The 21,025-nt window shown below is 32.8% G+C and overlaps 2 protein-coding genes across 3 annotated transcripts; one reads left to right on the top strand and one right to left on the bottom strand.

The window, feature by feature from the left end:
• The first annotated feature begins 2,604 nt into the window (after window positions 1–2,604).
• LOC116032535 (chlorophyll a-b binding protein of LHCII type 1-like) lies at window positions 2,605–3,603 on the top strand. The gene has a single exon (XM_031275138.1). The coding sequence runs from the start codon at window positions 2,677–2,679 to the stop codon at window positions 3,478–3,480; it is 804 nt and encodes a 267-aa protein (XP_031130998.1). The 5' UTR covers window positions 2,605–2,676; the 3' UTR covers window positions 3,481–3,603.
• Window positions 3,604–3,877: 274 nt separating this feature from the next.
• Window positions 3,878–12,319, bottom strand: LOC116032534 (probable starch synthase 4, chloroplastic/amyloplastic). 2 transcript variants are annotated; one of them, XM_031275137.1, is made up of 16 exons: window positions 12,072–12,319; window positions 11,230–11,728; window positions 10,862–10,937; window positions 9,689–10,727; window positions 9,557–9,608; window positions 8,402–8,524; window positions 8,238–8,313; window positions 7,960–8,144; window positions 7,690–7,884; window positions 7,519–7,590; window positions 6,845–7,054; window positions 5,940–6,065; window positions 4,820–4,969; window positions 4,644–4,705; window positions 4,484–4,559; window positions 3,878–4,357 (listed from the first exon to the last, which is right to left on the bottom strand). In XM_031275137.1, the coding sequence occupies exons 1-16, from the start codon at window positions 12,242–12,244 to the stop codon at window positions 4,178–4,180; spliced, it is 3,294 nt and encodes a 1,097-aa protein (XP_031130997.1). In that variant the 5' UTR covers window positions 12,245–12,319; the 3' UTR covers window positions 3,878–4,177. The 2 variants fall into 2 exon arrangements, with proteins under 2 accessions (XP_031130997.1, XP_031130996.1); XM_031275136.1 differs by having other exon boundaries at window positions 9,689–10,748; window positions 12,072–12,318.
• Window positions 12,320–21,025: the final 8,706 nt, after the last annotated feature.

Below are 21,025 nucleotides of genomic sequence, written 5' to 3'. Positions count from 1 at the left end.
AACCGTCCATACTGTTTAGGTTCAATTGCTACAGTGTCTAATTAGGTTCGAATAGAACCGTAATCTTCCATACATATTAGTAATAATTAGTTGGAGAAGAAAAATAAATGAAATAGTTAATTTTAAGGACAAAAATGTCAATTTAACATTACATGGGGAAAATCGCCACTTTTAAAATAACTAAGGGAGAAAACCCGTCACTTTAATAACTCAGGGAAAAAAAATGTTATATGCACATAACTCGGGGGGAGAAAGTGTCATTTTCCCAAAAATAAATGTTGTTCATTCACTAAAAAGGCTCAAATTTAAAATCAAATATTGGCCCCACATTGACGTACTATATGATTTTCTTTCTTTCTTTCTTTTAAATTAAAAGAAATGGAATTCTCCTTCCTACATTTGAAGAATTCACCAACTAAAAAAATTCTTCATTTTCTAAAAAATAAAAATACAAAATAAAAATACAAAGTTGTCCATTCACTAAAAAATAAAAATTCTCAAATTTAAAATCGTCCCTTCATTGAGTCATTTATATAACACTCGTGGAGGCATGGGAGCCTTATGTACACATGCATGCATGACACTTGTTTGCCCACGATTTTGTAATTTAACGGGAATTTTTTATAAATATTTTTCTTGACAAATTATATTATCCAGTAGTAATAAATGACATGTTCATTTTTAATTTATTAAATGTTAATGTTAATTTTTAATATGTTATAAGTTTATTTTTAAGTAGTATACTAAAAGTAAACGTACAGATGAATAGGATGGGAAAGTATAGATGAACATATACTATAATGTAATAGAGTCAGTTGTATTAAAAACAAAAAAAAAAGGTAAACGTACAGTACATTAAGAAAAATGATAGATGTACTCCCATAGGGTATAACTCTCGCTATTTGTATAAATTTTATTAGGCAAGGAGAAGTGAATAGATAAAAATAGTAGCCCACTTTTTTTAGATTAATACTTAAGAGGGAGTAAAACATAGAGTTAAAAGTGACAATAGATGTAGTCGACTGGTCGTACATTAAAAATGAATTTTTAAAAATTAAACATTTATGTTAGTGGCCCACATGCTCTTATCTCCATGGTTGAAGATGCCCTAAATGAATGCTATATGCCCCTTCTATATTTTTCCTACAAACTTCCTCTCTTGATATGACATTATCGGATTGATAACTAAATTTATTTTAAATTAGTGGTGAGATCAACCAACGTTAACTCAGGGCACCTAATAAAACACTATTAAAAAAATAAAGTCTGCAACATTGACACCAAGTCACCAACCTAGCTTGTTATTACCACATTTGAAACAAGTATGGAAAAAATAAAACCATAAAGTCTAGTTTCAACTATGAATGAAAAAGATAATAAAATTATGCGATTTGTTTTATTTGTTTTTCTAATTGATTTAACAAATACCCCTAATAAAATTATTCGATTTGTTTTATTTGTTTTTCTTATTGATGTAACAAGTATTGTACACGTATAGTATGAGAGTTTTCAATCCCTTGAACGGTACAAACTATGGTAATATATTTTTTATAAATTGGATACAGGGTTTTGGTGGCTAGGATTCCTAGGAATGGGTGTGTCTGGGTATGTGGTATGTCTGAGCATGAGATAGTTCAAAAGTCCCCTTCCTCCCACTGAGTAATAAATGCTCCTTATATTGACGAGCTTTGGGGTGCACGTTGGAGCCTCGACATGTCTTACACTTTATGCCAAGTGTTATAAAGAGACTGAAGAGGTGAAATAACGTGATTGGGTTGTTCTTTCGGCCCAAAAAGTGTGCTTGAGTGGATTCCAGGGCGAATGGCTTGCTTTTTTATCACAGTAATGGATTTCCTAGATATATCGAGACCAGGCAGAGAAACATAAGGCGAGCATCTTTGTTAGCAGTTTAGAGCTGAATAACCTAGTTGGGAATTGATCTAGATATGGTTGGTGTCGACGGGCTTAATTAGGCCAGGTTTGATACGGTGAACTTGGTCATATGCATATAATCTCTATCACTAACAATTGATTATAACTAACAAGAAAAATGGTATATTTTGTGTTGTATGTGGAAGAAAATTTTCGATCTATTCATATCAATCTTATTTTGTGTTGTATGTGGAAGAAAATTTTCGATCTATTCATATCAATCTTTCTCATCAGAACTGAAGATATTTTTCTCTTCAAAAAAAAAAAAAAAAAAAGACACTCAAGATATTTTCTTAGATTTTTCACTTCCATTTCAAAAATCGTATGGCTATGAAGAGTCCACAGTAGATGTCAGACTCCATTGTCACACAAATAAGTGCATTATTACAGTGCCACGTGAATACGAATTGCCTAGCTACTTGGCCTATTCTCCGAAGATGATATTGCACTAATCCAATTGAACACTACATGGCAACACCCAATTGGCTGAAGCAACTGGAATCTGCATTTTGCTAGATTTTTTTTAATCCAAGGATATTTGTGGTGTTAGAGATAGCCAACTGGACTTGCATTGTCAATCTCTCAAATCCTCATCAACCAATGAAATTAAAGATTATGATCTTCAAGATAAGGACCTTGGGCGTATTTATATAGGCTATAGTGGAAAGGAGCAGGAAACTCAAGCCACAAAGGAGATCTTCATTTCATCCTTCCTTCTTCTAGTAGCTTCATTACACTTCTACAATGGCAGCTTCCACAATGGCTCTTTCTTCCTCTTCTTTTGCCGGAAAGGCTGTGAAGGTCTCACCTTCCACCCCGGAAATCACCGGAAACGCTAAGTTTAGCATGAGGAAGACAGCTGGTAAGCCTAAGGTTGTTTCTTCCGGCAGCCCATGGTACGGCCCAGACCGTGTTAAGTACTTGGGTCCATTTTCCGGCGAGCCCCCAAGCTACCTCACCGGAGAGTTCCCCGGCGACTACGGATGGGACACTGCTGGCCTCTCTGCTGACCCAGAGACCTTCGCCAAGAACCGTGAGCTGGAGGTGATCCACTGCAGATGGGCGATGCTTGGAGCTCTTGGATGCGTTTTCCCGGAGCTGTTGTCCCGCAACGGCGTCAAGTTCGGCGAGGCGGTGTGGTTCAAGGCCGGAGCTCAGATCTTCAGCGAGGGAGGTCTTGACTACTTGGGCAACCCAAGTTTGATCCACGCACAGAGCATCTTGGCCATCTGGGCTTGCCAAGTTGTGTTGATGGGAGCCGTTGAGGGTTACCGTATTGCCGGCGGACCCCTCGGCGAGATCACCGACCCACTCTACCCTGGTGGCAGCTTCGACCCATTGGGTCTCGCTGACGACCCAGAGGCTTTTGCCGAGCTCAAGGTCAAGGAGATCAAGAATGGCAGACTTGCCATGTTCTCCATGTTTGGATTCTTCGTTCAGGCCATCGTTACCGGAAAGGGCCCGTTGGAGAACCTTGCTGACCACCTTGCAGACCCAGTTAACAACAACGCCTGGGCCTATGCCACAAACTTTGTTCCCGGAAAGTGAATGTAGTGCGTAGAAATTCAGATGTTTCGTGCTGTAACATTTCTGTGAATTACTGGGAAATATAATGTAATATTTGTTCCATTTTGAGTGAGCATCTATGAATCCTAAAAAGATTTCAAGAAAGTCTCCATGAAAATTCAAACCAACATGCTAAATAGAATTTTCACCTCAAATATGTCTGATAGTAATTTGGGATATGAGTAACTTTACTGTGAGACGTCTCGGGGAAGTGAATAAAAAATGTAAAAAATATAATACTGTTAAATTAAAATGGAGTAAAAATATCATTTTTTCAAAGAAAAATATATAAGTATTATATTTTTATTTAAACTCGACCTATCTCCGTGAAACGGTCTTCCAAAAAAAAACAAAAAAAAAAAACGATAAACTGTGCACATCACCAGGAATATTTATGTACTCATAATCAATAAATAATGCACTTTACATATTGTATTTCTAATTTTCTATAGTTAGTGATACCACAATCTTGTACGGGAGTACTTGGTGACAGTATATACATGATTACAAATCTACAAAATTAAATTATTTACATGTAAATCAGGGCCTCATCCAAAATCATATGGTGAACTCCAACATTATCTTTGTGTGTGTGTGTGTGTCTGCTACTCTGCTAGTTGAAGCAGGGCAGCACAAGCTTAGATCAATGAATAAAAGAATCACCATTGTCAGAACAATCTCAACTACGGCTTGCTGCGGCCCTTGCTCTAGCTACTGCCATCTGATAGAGTTCTTCATATTGTGATGCTGATGAGTTCCAACTAAAATCTATGGTCATATCCTTCTGAATAAGCTCTTTCCAGCCTTCACTATTGTTCTTATAATGATTAAATGCGCGTTCCATCGCGTTGCTAAGACCCTGTGTATTTCCAGAAGTACTCTTGAGTAATGGACTAACTTTTGAGTTTCAGCTTAATTTTTTCTGCATGTTGATTATAGAACTGCACTTTTAGTATATACAGGTTGAGGGATGTTGTTAAGTTACCTGCTCATCGGCGGTCGTAAATGTGAAGCCGTTCCGAAATTGGATTGGTATGGTTTTATCATCAACATCAAAAACACTGCAAGAAAATTCATAAAGCTAATGATAATATTTGAAGAAGTATATAGGCTGATGTATAAAGAAATCACTGTTTCTAGCCTACCTGTCGTTCAAGCCCCCGGTTTTCCTAGCTATAGGAATTGACCCATATCTCATTGCAATCATCTGCAGATTTATAAAATCAAATGGTTCTCATCAGAATGTGATGTCTAATTTTTTATTCATGTTTTTGTCCTTTAATGTTGGTTCATTAAGAGTCTAAGCAACTGTATACACTACCTGTGTTAGGCCACACGGCTCAAAGATGGATGGAATGATAAACATGTCGGATGCTGCAAAAATTAAACGTGAAAGAGATTCATCATACTTCAATATCAACCGAGCATGTTCATGATTTTGGAATTGGTTGCTAATATCCTCAAACTCCCTCTGCAATAACAATAATGCATCAGTTGACACATTATTTACAGCACTGCTAAAGTAATGCACGAAAGAAATGTTTTGAGAATAAAGCCAATGCATTAATAATAAATCTATGGGAGCCACTTCCATACTGATTGTACAATGCCAGATACTAAAAATTGTACGGGATGAGGTACATTGTAGTTCCTTCAATTTTGTCAAATTACAGAAACCTTACTATTTTTAGTATTCCAGTGTTGTTACAAATTGGTATGGAAAAGTTTTCTTTAAATCTACTTTTAGATTTTGACAAGTGGGGAGCCTAGAGAAGTGGGGAGCCTAGAGAAGCGGGGAGCCTAGAGAAGCAACTCCATAAATTTTCTTTCAGTTATGACTTATTATTGATTCAACTATACAGATAAAATATAAACCAATTATATATATATATATATATATATATATCTTTACTTTTAAAGGGTTATATAGACCCCTAAACATTATATGAAATAGCAATTAGGCCCCGAAACTTTAAAAGGGGGCAATTAAACCCTCTAACTTGTCATTTTGGTGCATTTGGACCCTATAACCGGTTATCCACCTAGAATTTGGTCATTAGATTCCAGGGACTAGACAAAACTGGCGACCGGCGAACTTTTCAGTGAAGAAGGCAAACAGTGGTTCACCTTCTCCTTCAAGAAGGCAACCAGTTTGGTCACCTTGACCCACCAGTCGTTTCCATAACCGGCAGTCTCAGTTTTTGTAAACGAAGGCAGTCAAGGGTGGCGTGCAGCAGTCAATGGCAGCCTGCATGCCACATCATCGAAAATAGGACTTATTTGACTGATTTTAATAAGTTGAAGTGCTTAATTGCCCCTTTTTAAAGTTCGGGCGGTCTAGTTGGTCTTTCGTATAATGTTTAGGGGTCTATTTGACCCTTTTCCCATTTTTAAATTATCATGTTTCAGCAGTTAGATGTATGAGGAAAGCAAATTAGTACCTGAATATGGGAGACAGGGCTCGAACCAAGAAGAACAAACTGTCCTCCCAACTCCAAAGTTTTATATATAGCATGTCGAATAAGATGAACACCTTTTTGGGGCACCAATCTTGTTATGCAACCAACCTACCAAAAGTTGATCAAACTCTGTCAAAGTTCACAAAGCAAGCCTCCTCAAAGTACAGCACAGTTGGCAAAATAATAACGTGACATAAAAATTAGGTTCCACCATTAATTAGAAAGGTCATGAACTTAATTCTTAACGAACTGACATGCTATAGTTGCACTAAAGATTTCATTCCAAATTAATGGTTAGAAAGCCCACTCTTTCTCTTGAAAGTTTAAAAAGTTAACCTTTCATTGTCTTTATTTTTCAATTTTATTCAGAGGATTTCTACCAATTAATTTTTCTAAAAGGTACAATGTTGTGTCAGGGTAGGTTTGAATTTTAGATCTACAAGTTACATTCCAACCAAAAGAATTCTCATTTTGATAATTAATGGCACATCAGAAAGTACACTTAAGAAAGAGGATTCTCTGGCAGCTCTCTTCCAGTCTACTCCTCTAGGGATAAAGTTCACAGGATGATGCAGTTTATCAACTCTATAGTGTTCTAGGTCATAGTATTGAAGAGAAAGGGTATCTAACAAGAGTGATGTTGGTCAAACAAAGGAAAAAGGAAATCAGAGTATCAGACTTTCTTTTCTCCTTCTATTTGAAGTTCTCAACTCCATAACTTCTAGAATGTCTACCACAGTACAGTTGCTTTTATGGGCATACCTATTATTTAAGGTATGCATTATGCAAGATAAACATAAGAGCATAATGATGGGTTGGATCAATGACCTCCACCAATGGCAATATAAGACAGTCGTAATTAATTGAACAGAGATCATAATAGTTACCAATGGTCGCCTAACGTCAGCAGACGACAGCCCTAGATGTCTCCTTAATGCTTCTTTATTTTCTGTTTTCCCCTCAATATCACTTGCACTGTATTGAGCCTTCAGAAAAGTATCAGATGCTGGATTCCAAGCATCATAATCAATTCCATTTAAAATTCCAATAAATTTCTTGGCATGAGAATTAATTGTTGCATGAAGGCCTTTTCCCCCCTGTATACCATGAATTAAACACATAAGTAACCCCTGGTTGAAGAGTTTGAAACATCAACTAAAGCCACATCACACATCAGAAAAGGCTTGTGTAGAAAGTAGAAGCAACAATTGGCAGTCCCAAAAATGGATATCTATCATCACTAGTTATGCCTTCATCAGCAATAACTAAATTATTTTTGAATCAATCTGAAGTATTGGAGCCCCAGAAGTTTGTTTAGTAATATTCTATCATAACTGTCAAAGTCCAGGAGAAAGAAAATAAAAGGGAGGAGAACACAGGGGTTAAGAGGTTATAATTCTTACATTGTAAAGCATAGAATCAGATTCTATCTAAAATAAACTTACTCATGAGATCAAAATGATTTCCCTAGATATTATATTGTCAACAATGAGGAGAGAAATTAACTTTGGCACCTTCACATAAATATAAAGCATGATTATAAAGGAAATCGCATTCATACCTCCGCACCCCGGACCTCTTGAGCATATGTTGGTGAAACTGTAGTTACAATGTTGGAGAACACAATTGCACCCTGTGAAATACAGGATTCATTAACATGTAAACAAAAATATAATGGAAAAAACATTCTAGATCATTTATAGCAACTCATAAACCAAAAGTGCTTAAATACCTTAACAGGGTTGATTCTATCATTTGATGAATTATCCTGCATCCTATCTGGTCTATTCAAATGATAAACATCAAGCCCACAGGAAGCTAACTCTGATGCTGGTGCAGTCCCTTGATACTCAAAATTATGGCATGTAAAACAAATCCTGGCCGAGTCCAATCCTTTTGGTACATATAGATCCCAGTAAAGTGGTGCCTTCAGGAAATACTAAAATATAAGAGATGAGGAAACCAAAAGAATAAGGTAAAAGAAATAGAAAATTCTTCATACAATAAAAGCTGTTTGCCAGTCATGGCAATGAATGATGTCAGGTCTCTTGCCCGCTTGAAGAAGTAGCTCAAGCGCAGCCCTGCTGAAGAATGAAAATCGTTTGAAATCATCATTCTCCCCATAAAATTGACCTCTCCAGAAGAAATTACCCTGATGGTGAGGTTCAATGAAATATACAGGAAGGCCTGCAAGAAACCAACCAAAAGAGCAACCAAATGAAGTAATGCAATAAAAGATTAAAGTCAATGTAAATACCAAGCAGAACTGAGCATTTTTACCTTCAACAGTCCCCATCCAAATTTTGTTTTCATACAACTGACCATCAAAGTATGATTCAACTACAACATCTAGGACCTGAAAATAGTAAATGAGGTAAATGCAATGGCATACTATATCTTAGCCTATTGTCTTGCAGATCAGATTATCGATGCAATGAGCATACCCTCAAGTTGGAAATTAGCTCATATTGCATACAGTCATATTTAGGAAGCACAATTTCCACAAGGTGTCCTTTCTTCTGCAGAGCCTTGCCAAGACCAGTTACCACATCACCTAGACCACCAACCTATAATACAAACCAGAATACCCCTTTAAATAAACCTCAAATTAAATAATAAAATGCTCCAGATATGTAAAGCAACAATGACTATGTCCAAAGTTTCCAGTATGCTGCATGAAGGGGTTTCTATCAGATATTCAGTTTAAAGTACTCCAGTTTCCCATACATGGAAGCATGGGTCATGAATATAGAAATAATTGAGAAAGGCAGAAGACTATATAGGACATCATTCATGACTCATCAATATGCATTTCAAGATTAAAACTAAATTGAAGATGTGTTTCAACATCCACAAGAGTTATGATTAGTGATCTCTAAAAAACAAATATTAACAGAAAAAAAGTACATCATTCATGACACATCAATATGACTACAAAAATAAACATAATGATAATACGTAATTAAAAAAAAAAAAAAAAAAAAAAAAAAGCAACAATAGCTATCAAGATGATGGTTTTACCTTTCTTGACAATGTGTCTTGGAGGTCTATTTGGGAATTGAACAATCTATTCATACCCAACAGAGTCCATCAGGATCGAACCCATATGTTCTCTTATTTTCTGATACCATGTTATAAACTTATAAACTAAGATTGGGCCAGGGTTACTCAACTGGACTATAATGTACATGGGCCAAACCACCCTAAAAGGTTGAATCCAACAAATTAGCTAGTCTAACCCATGGCCTTATAAACCCATATATTCTCTCTTATTTTATTAATGTGGGACTCTTAACAGGGATATTTGGAATGACAAGAGGTCTTGGGAGAACATGCTCCCAGGAAAAAGTGAAGTTAAATGAAGTAAAGGGAAAGGATATAAACATTTTTTGGATGTGTTTTGTTTAAAAATAAAAGAAAATTCCAAGTAAGAAAAAATTGGTAGTTAAATGGTGCTTATAATTTTCCTTCAAAATCCTGTTATTTCTGTATACAATCTGAACTTCTGAAGAAATATGCACGAAAGATGAAGTTAAAATGTAGATTGTTGCTTTTCCACAGAGAAAATGTCAGGAAAATGCATCGAAGAGCTATTATACCTTTGCTACTGGCGCCATCTCAGCTGCAATATGAATTATGTGAAGTCTTCCACTAAATATTGACAAAAAAACACAAGTTAGCATCTAGAGGTACGGTATAAATTCCATTCAACCGTGACAGAATATGTATACCTTGCTGATGATGATATTGATCTTAGAAGTGTGGATATAATTTCATTCTCATTCTTCTCCTTGCATAACATGTATTCATCACATAGGCGCCGATCTCTCTTCCAAACCAATTCTCTCAACAACATTGCATCATCCTTTGAAATTTTCTTTTCTAGAGACCAACCATCAATCATTAGCAGTAAGCGACTCCAGAATTCCATAGGCATATCATCTACAGGTTCATCTGAAGCATTTTTCTTGCTTTCTTCTTTCAGATTATCAAGTGTAACTTGAAATTCTTTTACAGAGTCTTGGTATAACTGAATATATGATTGTATCTCTTCATCAGATCTTTGAAGGCACTCATCGAGAAGTTTTATCTTTTCTTGCATGAGTTCATTATGCTGGTGCAAGTTTTCTGATGATAGCTTGTAGACATTAGCCTCTTCAAGAGATTCTTCAAGCCTTTCAACTTTCTTCCGGAGCTCTAGGTTTTGTTGCAGTACCAATGTTGCTTGATCGGCCTGTTTAGTTGCTTTATGTAGCAATTCGTGTAAATGGTCCACTTTATCATATAATCCCTTGCATTCAGATTTTAAGACTGAGAGTTTTGACACATCTTCCTGAGATGCAGCAAGTTTAGACTCCAACTCTTTTAAAGAAGAATCCAAAAACGACCGTTCTTTCTCCAGCACTAGAATGCGTTCTCCAGTTTGCTTGACATTGCTGAGCTCTGTCTTAAGTGACTGCAGATCACCCTTTAGTGAAGCATTCTCTTTTCTCAATATATCAAGTTCCTCACTAATCGAATAAACAACAGTATCCTGTGAAATAGGAATTGAATTATGCACATCTCCTTCACTTATACCCCTACTAGATAGCTCATTTTTCAACTTCTCCAACTGCTCTTCAAGAAGCTCCATGTGTATCTTTTCTTGGGCAGCAACTCTGAGCCGAGCATCAGTTTCTGCTAGCTTCATCTCTAAGGCATTGATCTCACCCTGCAAAGCTTCTTTTTCACCGAGAATTTTTTCAAGATCTTCAAGTGCATGGATACGAGCTTCATTAAGAATATAAATATCTAATTATAAAATTGAAAAAAAAAAAAAAAAAGGTCAGATAGACTGTCCAGGAAAATCTACAAAATATAGCATTAAAAAACCAATTTAATGGGTCAGAAGAAAGATGTCATACTCTTTTCAGCATTTCTTATCATGCCAACCAAATCCTGAAGTTGAATGCTTGCCTTTTCCCCGTTTGCATCGACAGACTAACCAAATAGAGAGTAGAGAAAAAAAAAATTAAAAAAAAAAAGAAGAAGCTTTCCAATTGAAGCATTAAATAACTAAAGAGCAAGTTCCTACACTTGGAGCTTATCTAAGAGCTCAGGGGAAGTAAAAATTAAAATTATCTGTCAGCAAGATGGATACAAGAAGGATCCATTCTTATTCCCTTTGATTTACAACCTTCAGGTAGCCAAACATGAAGGTTGCTTCTTCATGCATGCTATGAAAGATAAATGCATCCAGATCTCATTCCAAAATGCAGTTTCAAGAGTGTACCAAAGATTTAATCTCATCTAGAAGAACCAGACTATTTTCTCTTTTCTCATCTGAACTCTCAGCTTCTGTCATGGTATCAATACTTCCTTCAGCTTTTGTTTCTTCATTTGAAATTGGTATGCTATTAACTTCTTTCTCATCAAAACTCTCGCCCTCTGTCATGTTATCAATACTTCCCTCAGCTTTTGTTTCTTCATTTGAAATTGGCACGCTATTAGCTCCATTCTCATCAAAACTCCCAGCTTCTGTAAGAATATCATTCCCTTCAAACGTTATTTCTTCTTTTGAAATTGGTAGACTATTTGCTTCTTTCACATCAGGACTCTCAGCTTCTGTCACAGTGACAATATTCCCATCAGCTATTGTTTCTTCATTTGAAATTGGTAAACTATCATCCAAGGAATTTTCTGGATCATCTTCAACACTGGCTGACCGAATATCTGTGTTTGTTGGACGTTCCAAACTGATCTTCTTGTGTCGTTGCCTCTTATTTTGCAAACTGCAGAAATTTCAGTCATTAACTATTATCAATATAGCAAGCTATAACTGTGATTTTATTTATGAAAGATCACGGACCAGTATAAGAACATGATTCTCATCTCAGTTCAGAAAACTCGAAGTATTGAAAAGAAGAACAAAGAAAACCTAGTCGCTAGTCATTGTAGTACTAAAACTACACACTATTTCTTCACTTATGAGCGGCAAATGAGAGATTAAAATGCTTTGTTTGCTAAAATGCTAGTGAACAAAGGAAAATCAAAGAAGTTTTTATTGCAGAGGTGTATGTATAGAGCACAGAATCAGTATAATCACAGTAGCAAGCAGTGAATCAGAATCAGTACCTGAAATGGCGCTGGCGAGTCTTGCAGGAAACGGGGAGCGAGGGATGGGGACGGAGGGGGAAGAATAATCGCGTATTGAATTGCTTGCCAAAGAGGCGGCGTCCTCCTCCGGCGACGGCGACGGCGGGCGTCCATCTATGGCCGAGAAAAGTTGTAGATAGCCTTGCCTCCATTGGAAGAGTAACGGAGGAATAAAACGGTTCCTTAGAACCAACGACTAAATTGGGTATGGGTAATGTACTAAAAAAAGTGCATTATCAGTGGATGGCTCGTGTCTTCGCTTAAGGAAGGGATATAGTACGTGACGGCCTAGGATTCACCCTACCTTCTCTAATCCCTCCACCGCTCCATTTTCATAGTACTTCTATAATCTAATTATATTTTTACTTTTTATTTTAACCACACTTTCAAAATTAATCATATGTTATCAATTTTGTATCTTATTTATAAATAAATTTTAAAATTTAAAAAAAAAAATATAATATGTCAATAGATTTTGTCTGTTATGACTTCTTTTTTTTTTTTTTTGCAAACATCTGTCATGACTCATGACTATAGAAAATTTGAATTTGATTATTAAAACAAAATCAGTAATCAGTAAATGTCTACATTAACGATTTCATCATTAACAAGATAATAATTTACATTCTAGTTTTCAAATGTTTTTTTAAGAAATAATTAATAATAAAAGAGTAGGTTTAAAATTGACAATAATCTTGTGGTCTAGTGATACGAAGTGATTTTTTCAAATGGAGATCATTGGTTCGCCCTCTAGTTGGGGCAGTATTGACTCTTTGTACTTTAGTAGGACTTTAAAAAGTAAAGATACTAGTAAATAGTACTAAAAAAATTATCATTAAAAAGGGTTACCATAGTTGATTAATTCATGCTTATATATATATACTAGTATTTTGTACACGCGATGCGCGAAAATTCATGCACAATATTAAAACATTAATAAATACAAATAAATAATTAAAATTTATAATTCAAATTATATATACACAAATAATATATGTATTTTATACACATATATATATGATTTACCATTAATAGAAATTTAATTAAAATATAATCAACCATTAAATTAATTATATAATGATTTTAATAAAATGATAATTAAAGAATAGGAAAATGATATGATAGATATAGGTGTATGGTAATAATGATGGAGTTAAAATTAACGGTGTAAGGGTAGTTTTGTATAATAAGAATGTAGTAGGACAATTTTGTCTAATAATATTGAAGTGTACAACATTTAAAGAAAAATATATACATTTATTATTAGCATACAAAAAGAGGGACATAAATCAAGGATATAACTTTGATTGAGACTTTTATATATATATATATATATATATATATATATATATATATATATATATAAAAGACAGTCATACGGAAAGCATAGGAAAATAATAAGTGTATTCTCAATGAATAAATTAAAGTATCATGATTGTATTAGGAAAAAAATGAAACAAGTAAAAATTGTGGTCCACTTTTTTTTATATAGATGAATTAAAACATAACATGTTTGTAGCGAATAAAAACTTATAGGAGCTCAAGACAGCCATGTCACCGCTTTTGGCTGGCTTCTCAAGTAAGATGGAAGGGTCTAGAGGCTGAATGGATTAAAGATAAAGAAACTCACTATCGTTACTTGATATGCAACGAGTTCAACCAATAGAGTATTCGTAATTAAGAATCAAACTCATCTTCTGATGCAAAAATTATGGTCTACCACACATCATTTTCAAGACTATAAAGCATTTTTTGAATGACAATGAAAATCTAAAGTCACTACCCGAAAGTGTGTATCGAGTAAATACCGTATTATATAATGCACTTTTTTTTATTATTATTATGAAGGAATTGCTTTAACACAACTTTGACTCTTCGAACGTGTTAAAACTTATTTTACACTTAACAGAAAGTATAGACTATAAGTTTAAGGCTAAAAATAAATGTTATTCTTTAATTGTTATAAAGTGCATAAGAGACGATTTTTTTTTAAAGAACACTTGACCTTTCAAAATACTCTTTTTAGTATTTTTAATATTCATATAATTTTTAAATTTAGTTGTTTTGATTAGTATAATTTTGTAATTATATCATTTTTACTTGCTAATAATACATAAACTAATTAATGTAAAAACTTAAATACTAAACCATTTATATTAATCAAATCAAACACCCAAAAAAGAAAAAGAAAAAAAAAACTGAGTGATAAAAAGAATAACATTTTTTAATAAGAATTTTTTGGGCGTAGCTAATAATTCTTGTATAAATTCGTATTTATTTTATGTTTAAATGTTTAACTTTTAAAATCTAAATATTAAATATATATAAATATAATAAAAAGAATAACATTTTTTAATAAGGATTTTTTGGGCGTAGCTAACAATTCTTGTATAAATTCGTATTTATTTTATGTTTAAATGTTATATATATATATATATATATATATATATATATATATATATATATATAATNTATATATATATATATATATATATATATATATATATATATATATATATAATCTAAATATAAAATATATAAATATAATAAAAATATAATATTTTGGACAAATATACCTCTACCGTTATAACTTCCGTTATCTTTTTCACTATTATTACTATACACATGCATCCACCATATATTTTCTTATCTTCTTCAATAATAATATATGCACATTATATATTGGAGTTATGTGTTAGTTACTTTTTAAAATAAAAATATCAAATTTATAAAAATGGTTTATATTATTATTATTATTATAATTATTATTTAATATAATTTAAACATCTAAAATCTAAATAAATTTAAATTTTTAATATACTTTGGGCACATATTTTTTGAACATCGCGCATAAAAAATACTAATTTTAAAGTAAAATTAAATGAAGTATTTATGTTGAAGCAACAAAAAAAAAAAAAAAAAAAAAAAGTGAAATTGCGCATAGCTAGGTTTGCCAAGCATAACCGTTATTGTCTATAACTAATTACCTCAAATTTAAAAAGTCAATAGACAACTCACATATAACTGGGAATTACCTCATACTAATATTAAATTTAACATTTATAAAAAAAATTGTAAATAATCACAATAAAAATATTATAATCTTATATGAGAAGTTATCACCATGTGACATGGGAGTCTGAGAAAAGTCATGGCTGGACTTTTAATTGCAGCTTCTCCCATCTCAAAGACATCCCGCAGTATGTAGAGGCCGGATAAAAAAAGTGTTAACTTAATCCACAATTAATATTCCCGAGTATAATAAGTAGAGAATAAAATAATAATAATAATAATAATAATAATAATAATAATAATAATATTATTATTATTATTATTATTATTATTATTATTATTATTATTATTATTATTATACCTAGAATAATGTGTGACTGATAACACAATCAAGTAGGAACCAAACAAGTACTAGAACACAACAATATTTTCTCCCATCACACATGTCCCATCTCTAGATCTCCTTGTTGGAACCCAATGTTTGTTGATCGTATGTATGCATAGTAGATATGCTTATGAGGGCTAGTGAATTTGCAAAAATAAAGAGCTATGAATAATCGTTGTGGTGCTAAAATAAGTTGATATAGGTGGACATAATAGATGTATATTGATATGTGGTTATGGGTAGATGATGTGAGTAGATGGATTGTATGTATTAGTGAAATTTATATGTAATAATAATAATAGTAATTATAAATGAAGTTATTGTGGTTTTGTATTTGAAAAAAATTTAGAAAAAAAAAGTGAAATCATTTGTAAAATTGATAAAGAAAAAATGGAAAAAAAAAAAAAAAACAATACTACAAAATTACCCCTAAATTTAACACCTATTTAACAGAAATTTTAACGGATGACTATTTGTGGTCAAAAATGAAAGTCATAAAACTATTTGTGGTCGAATTGAAAGTCGATGACTAAAATGAGTATTAACCCAATAGTTAAAGGACCATCCAATTGTGGTATTAACTCTAATTAATAATAATAATAATAATAATAATAACAACAACAACAATAATAATAAATAATAATGTTTAAAAATATAATAATAATAATAATAATAATAATAATAATAATAATAATAATCAAGGGTAATTTTATCATTTTCCTTTTTTTTTTTTTTTTGTTTCCCTATGAATCCAATCCAATGAGTTGAGAGAATTGCAATTCCCTCCCACCAAACAATGTAGTTTCAAATGCTAAAGAATTTGATTGGAAAAGAATTGTAATTACATCCAACCAAACACCACATTAGTATTGTAGCATAACACAAGTATAAGTAAAAATCTTCATACTATATTCAGGTATGACTTTTGATGTTGTACCGTTACTCTATTACTATTAAGTAAATAATTGTACTCAAATATACTCCTAAAAATACAAAGTAAATAATATTTTATTACTAAGCATGTCTATCTATTATTTGACTCCTTAAATACTTCAATTATGAGACATTGTTACATATTTATTTTAGTGTCTCAAACTAAATAGGTTAATTTCCATTCTGAATTACACATTCTAGCTTGTGGTAAATTGTTTCCAGCGATGTGATCAATTAAGATACAAATTCTCCCAATTATTCAATCTCAGAGGGTTTTGGTGTTCTTTGCATAAACTAAACTTTCTATTGAGTCTAGCCGTCTGGGATAAAATTAGACATTGCGATCACTCTAATGATATAAGTAGTTAAATAAATATTTGAATAACCTTTTAAATATAATTGCTTCCATAGCATAGTGGTAGTGCGTTTGCTTCGTGTCGCGAGTTTGATTCTCGCTGGGAACTACTGTTGTTATTTACGAATGAACGCTTCCTTTTAATAGAAATATACCTCTCTGTTATGAAATAAAAAAGAAACTGAATGTCCAAGCAAGGATTCAAACCTTTGATCTCTTGTTGAGAGAATGGGATTTCATCCATTGAACCACATACACTATTATTATTGATCTTATGTCTATATGTATCTAACCGCTTACTGGAAGTCTCGAGCAACATTACAATCCGCAAAACAACAAAATTAGGTGGAGCCTTAGAGGGGTTAAACACGGGATCCGTGAGGAGGTTTAGGCCCTATTTACTAACAGAAAACTGTTTTCTGTTTTCTAATTTTTCAGTTTTCATTCTCTGTTTTCTGTTTAGAATACATGTTTACTAACATTTATTTTTTCAAATTTATTTTTTAGATTAACGTTATAAATTTAACAATAAATAAAAATATATCCGAACCAATAACCTATTAAGTTCACATAAAATTTACTTTAGATAATATTAATAATTTTTGAGATAATATTTAAAATATGTTTGTATATATTTACTTGAATGACATGTATATAATATATAATTTTTATTTTGATCTCTGATATAGTAATATATGTGAAATTTCGATATCTGATATCAGGACCAAACTTGTATCCGATATTACATAATTAAAAATATCAGAACGAAAACCAATTGAGTTCAATCAAAATATAAAACCTGTTATAGATTTCAATTTTTAATTTTGATAATGTGAATAATGTATAATTTCAAGCATAAGTAAATAAGTTATGTTTAAATAAGTAATGCAAGTAGAAAAGATAGAAGATGATAATAAATGTAATCATAGTAATTAACACATATGTAAGTAGATAATGGTGAGAATGTGGTTATAATGACATATAGTCTAATAGATGATAGCTGATTTTGTTTTTCATTTAGAAAACAATTTTAATAGTGTTTCAGTTTTCTAGAAAACTGGAAAATTATTTCCTATTTTCAAAATGAAAACTGTACTAGTAAACATGCTTTCTGTTTTCTGTTTTCTAATTTTCCAAATTTTCAGAAAATTGGAGAAGATTTTCATTTAGTAAACAGTCCCTTAGCTTCTTAGGCTTTAGACTATCCAACTAGACTAGCAAAATTATATGCCCAATTACTGTATGTTTAATATTTATTTATTCATTTCCGGGCACTATAAATACCCACATAATTCCTTGTAAAATTCATCCAAAAAATCATCACTAATCAAAATCATCAACTCATTCCTTCTTTTCCCATCTTTGCTCTCGGCTTTCTTCTTCTTATTACTATAAATATTCACATTATTAGTATTAATATTATTATTTCACAACACGTTATCAGCACGAAGGCTCGGGTTCAACCATCACATAGGTAATATTTATATACATATCTTATAATATTTTATCTAATATTATCAATATGTCTAATCTTACAAATCTTGAGTTTATGGGACTTGATATAACTGGAAAAAAAAATACCTGTCATGGGTATTGAATGTTGAAATACATCTAAATGCAAAGAGTCTTGGTGAAACTATTAAAGAAAATAATGATGCCTCGATTCAAGATCGAGCAAAGGCAATGATTTTCATTCGTCATCACCTCGACCAAGGGTTGAAAGATGAATATCTTACTGTGAAAGAACCCTCTAAACTCTGGAAAAATTTGAAAGAAAGATATGACCACCATAGGACAGTTATTCTCCCGAAAGCCCGTTATGACTGGCTTCACTTGTGTTTGCAAGATTTTAAAACTATGAGCGAATATAATTCTGCTATGTTTAAAATAAGCTCTTAGTTGTTGTTATGTGGGGAGAAAATCACTGATGATGATATGCTTGAAAAAACCTTCTCTACTTTTCATGCATCGAATATGATGCTACAACAACAATATAGAGAGATGGGTTTTACTAAATATTCCCAGTTGATTTCATGTCTTCTGGTGGCTGAACAAAATAATGAGCTGTTGTTGAAAAACCACAAAGCACGTCCTACTGGCTCAATCCCATTCCCCGAGGTGAATAGTGTGTCATATAATAATAATAATGTGGCCATAGCCGTAGCCGTAGACGGGGACATGGAAGATACCGTGGTTATAATCCTGGTAGTGGACAAAATTGTCATGGTGATTACAATTTCAAAAATAAAAACTACCACCGAAGAGGGGAAAATAGTGGTGCAAAATATGACAAGGAAAAACGTGAAAATTATCCCAAGCATACTGAAAGCATATGTTATCGTTGTGGCATGATTGGTCATTGAGAGTGCGTTTGTCATACATCAAAGCACTTTGTGGACCTCTATCATGCATCCCTAAAAGAAAAAGCAAAAATAGAGTCCAACAATATTTGTATGGAAGGCGATTTTGTTGACACACAGTTGGATGTTGCAGATTATCTTGGGCCAGTTGAAAATCTAAATTAATGTTTCAAGCTTGTTGTATCTTTAAGATCGTTAAGATCTTTTTGTTAATGTTTCTAGCTTATATGTTTAAGATCGTTTAAATCTTTTTGTTGTACTTTTGTTGTACTGCTTTTGTAATATATCTAATAAAATCTATCTCTTTGCTTGAAGAAATGAATACATCACCACTTGTGGTTAAATCCAAGACAAATGAAGAAGATGTATGTATTGTGGATCGTGCAACTACACATACAATTCTTAATTAAAAATGCAAAATATTTTTGGTTGTTGAAAAAAAATGAGGCATTTGTCACTACAATAAGTGGTAGTGCAAAAATGATTAAACGCTTTGAAAAAGCCAATATATTATTGCGTGGAGGAACAAAATTGATGATTGATAATGCATTGTTCTCTCCAACGTCTCATAGAAATTTGCTAAGCTTTAAGGATATCCGGAGTAATGGATATCATGTTGAGACTGTTAAGGAAGGGAATCAAGAATTCCTTCAAATTATAAATGCAATATCAGGAAAGAAATATGTGATGAAAAAATTCCATGCACTTCCCTCTGGTTTATATTGCACAAAAATAAATGTCATTGAAGTCAATCTTAGTGTAAACAGAAGGTTTACTGATTTAACTGATTTTAAGATTTGGCACGGCCGACTGGGTCATCCTAGATACGTGATGATGAGAAAAATAATTGAAAATACAAATGGACATACCTTGAAGGAACATAAAATATTTCAAGAAAATGAATTCTTCTATTCTGCATGTTCTCAAGGGAAATTGATTATAAGATCTTCACCAACCAAAGTTGGTATTGAATTACCTGCATTTCTAGAACGCATTCAAGGTGATATATGTGGACCTATACATCCACATTGTGGACCATTTAAATATTTTATGGTCCTAATTGATGCGCCAACAAGATGGTCACATGTGTGCTTATTATCATATCGTAATATGGCATTTGCGAGATTGCTTGCTCAAATAATAAGGTTACAAGCACATTTTCCTGACCATCCAATTAAATCAATCTGGATGGATAATGCTAGAGAATTTACATCCCAAGCTTTTGATAATTACTGTGTATCACTTGGGATTGATATTGAACATCCAGTAGCGTATGTTCACACGCAAAATGGTCTAGTAGAATCACTTGTCAAAAGGCTACAATTAATAGCTAGACCATTACTTATGAAAAGTAAACTCACATCAAATGTATGGGGGCATGCAATTTTGCATGCAATTAGCCTTTGGTCAGGAACCTAATATTTCTCATTTGAGAACATTTGGTTGTGCAGTATATGTTCCTATTGCTCCACCACAACGGGCTAAAATGGGTCCTCAAAAGAGATTGGGAATATATGTTGGATATGAATCTCCCTCTATAATTAAATATTTGGAGCCATTAACGGGAGATGTATTTACTGCACGATTTACAGATTGCCATTTTGACGAAGCATCCTTTCCAACATTGAGAGAAGAAAATAAAGTCGTGGAAAGAAAAATAACATGGAATACTCCATCATTGCTTCATCTAGATCCTAGAACTCAACAATGTGAACAAGAAGTTCAAAGGATAATTTATTTGCGAGAATTGGCAAATAAACTACCAGATGCATTTGCTGATCCGAAAAGGGTCACTACAAAAAAACGCGAAAATAGCGACAAAAAATTTCCGATTTGTGTGGTTGTAGCGACGGAAAAAAATTGCGTCGCAAAATTTTAGCGACGCCAC

Source organism: Ipomoea triloba, chromosome 10, assembly GCF_003576645.1.
Source record: "Ipomoea triloba cultivar NCNSP0323 chromosome 10, ASM357664v1".
Classification (NCBI taxonomy): Eukaryota; Viridiplantae; Streptophyta; class Magnoliopsida; order Solanales; family Convolvulaceae; genus Ipomoea; species Ipomoea triloba.
The sequence above is the reverse complement of the archived record's forward strand: the minus strand, read 5'-3'. Positions and strand labels throughout refer to the sequence as shown.

Excerpts from the sequence above, each read along its gene's own strand:
- LOC116032535 (XM_031275138.1), top strand. The coding sequence starts at position 2,677 with ATGGCAGCTTCCACAATGGCTCTTTCTTCCTCTTCTTTTGCCGGAAAG.
- LOC116032534 (XM_031275136.1), bottom strand. The coding sequence starts at position 12,244 with ATGGAGGCAAGGCTATCTACAACTTTTCTCGGCCATAGATGGACGCCC. Across the intron at positions 7,885-7,959 it reads ACTGGCAAACAGCTTTTATT|GCACCACTTTACTGGGATCT; the intron begins GTATGAAGAATT and ends TATTTCCTGAAG. Across the intron at positions 4,358-4,483 it reads TTACGACCGCCGATGAGCAG|GGTCTTAGCAACGCGATGGA; the intron begins GTAACTTAACAA and ends GGAAATACACAG.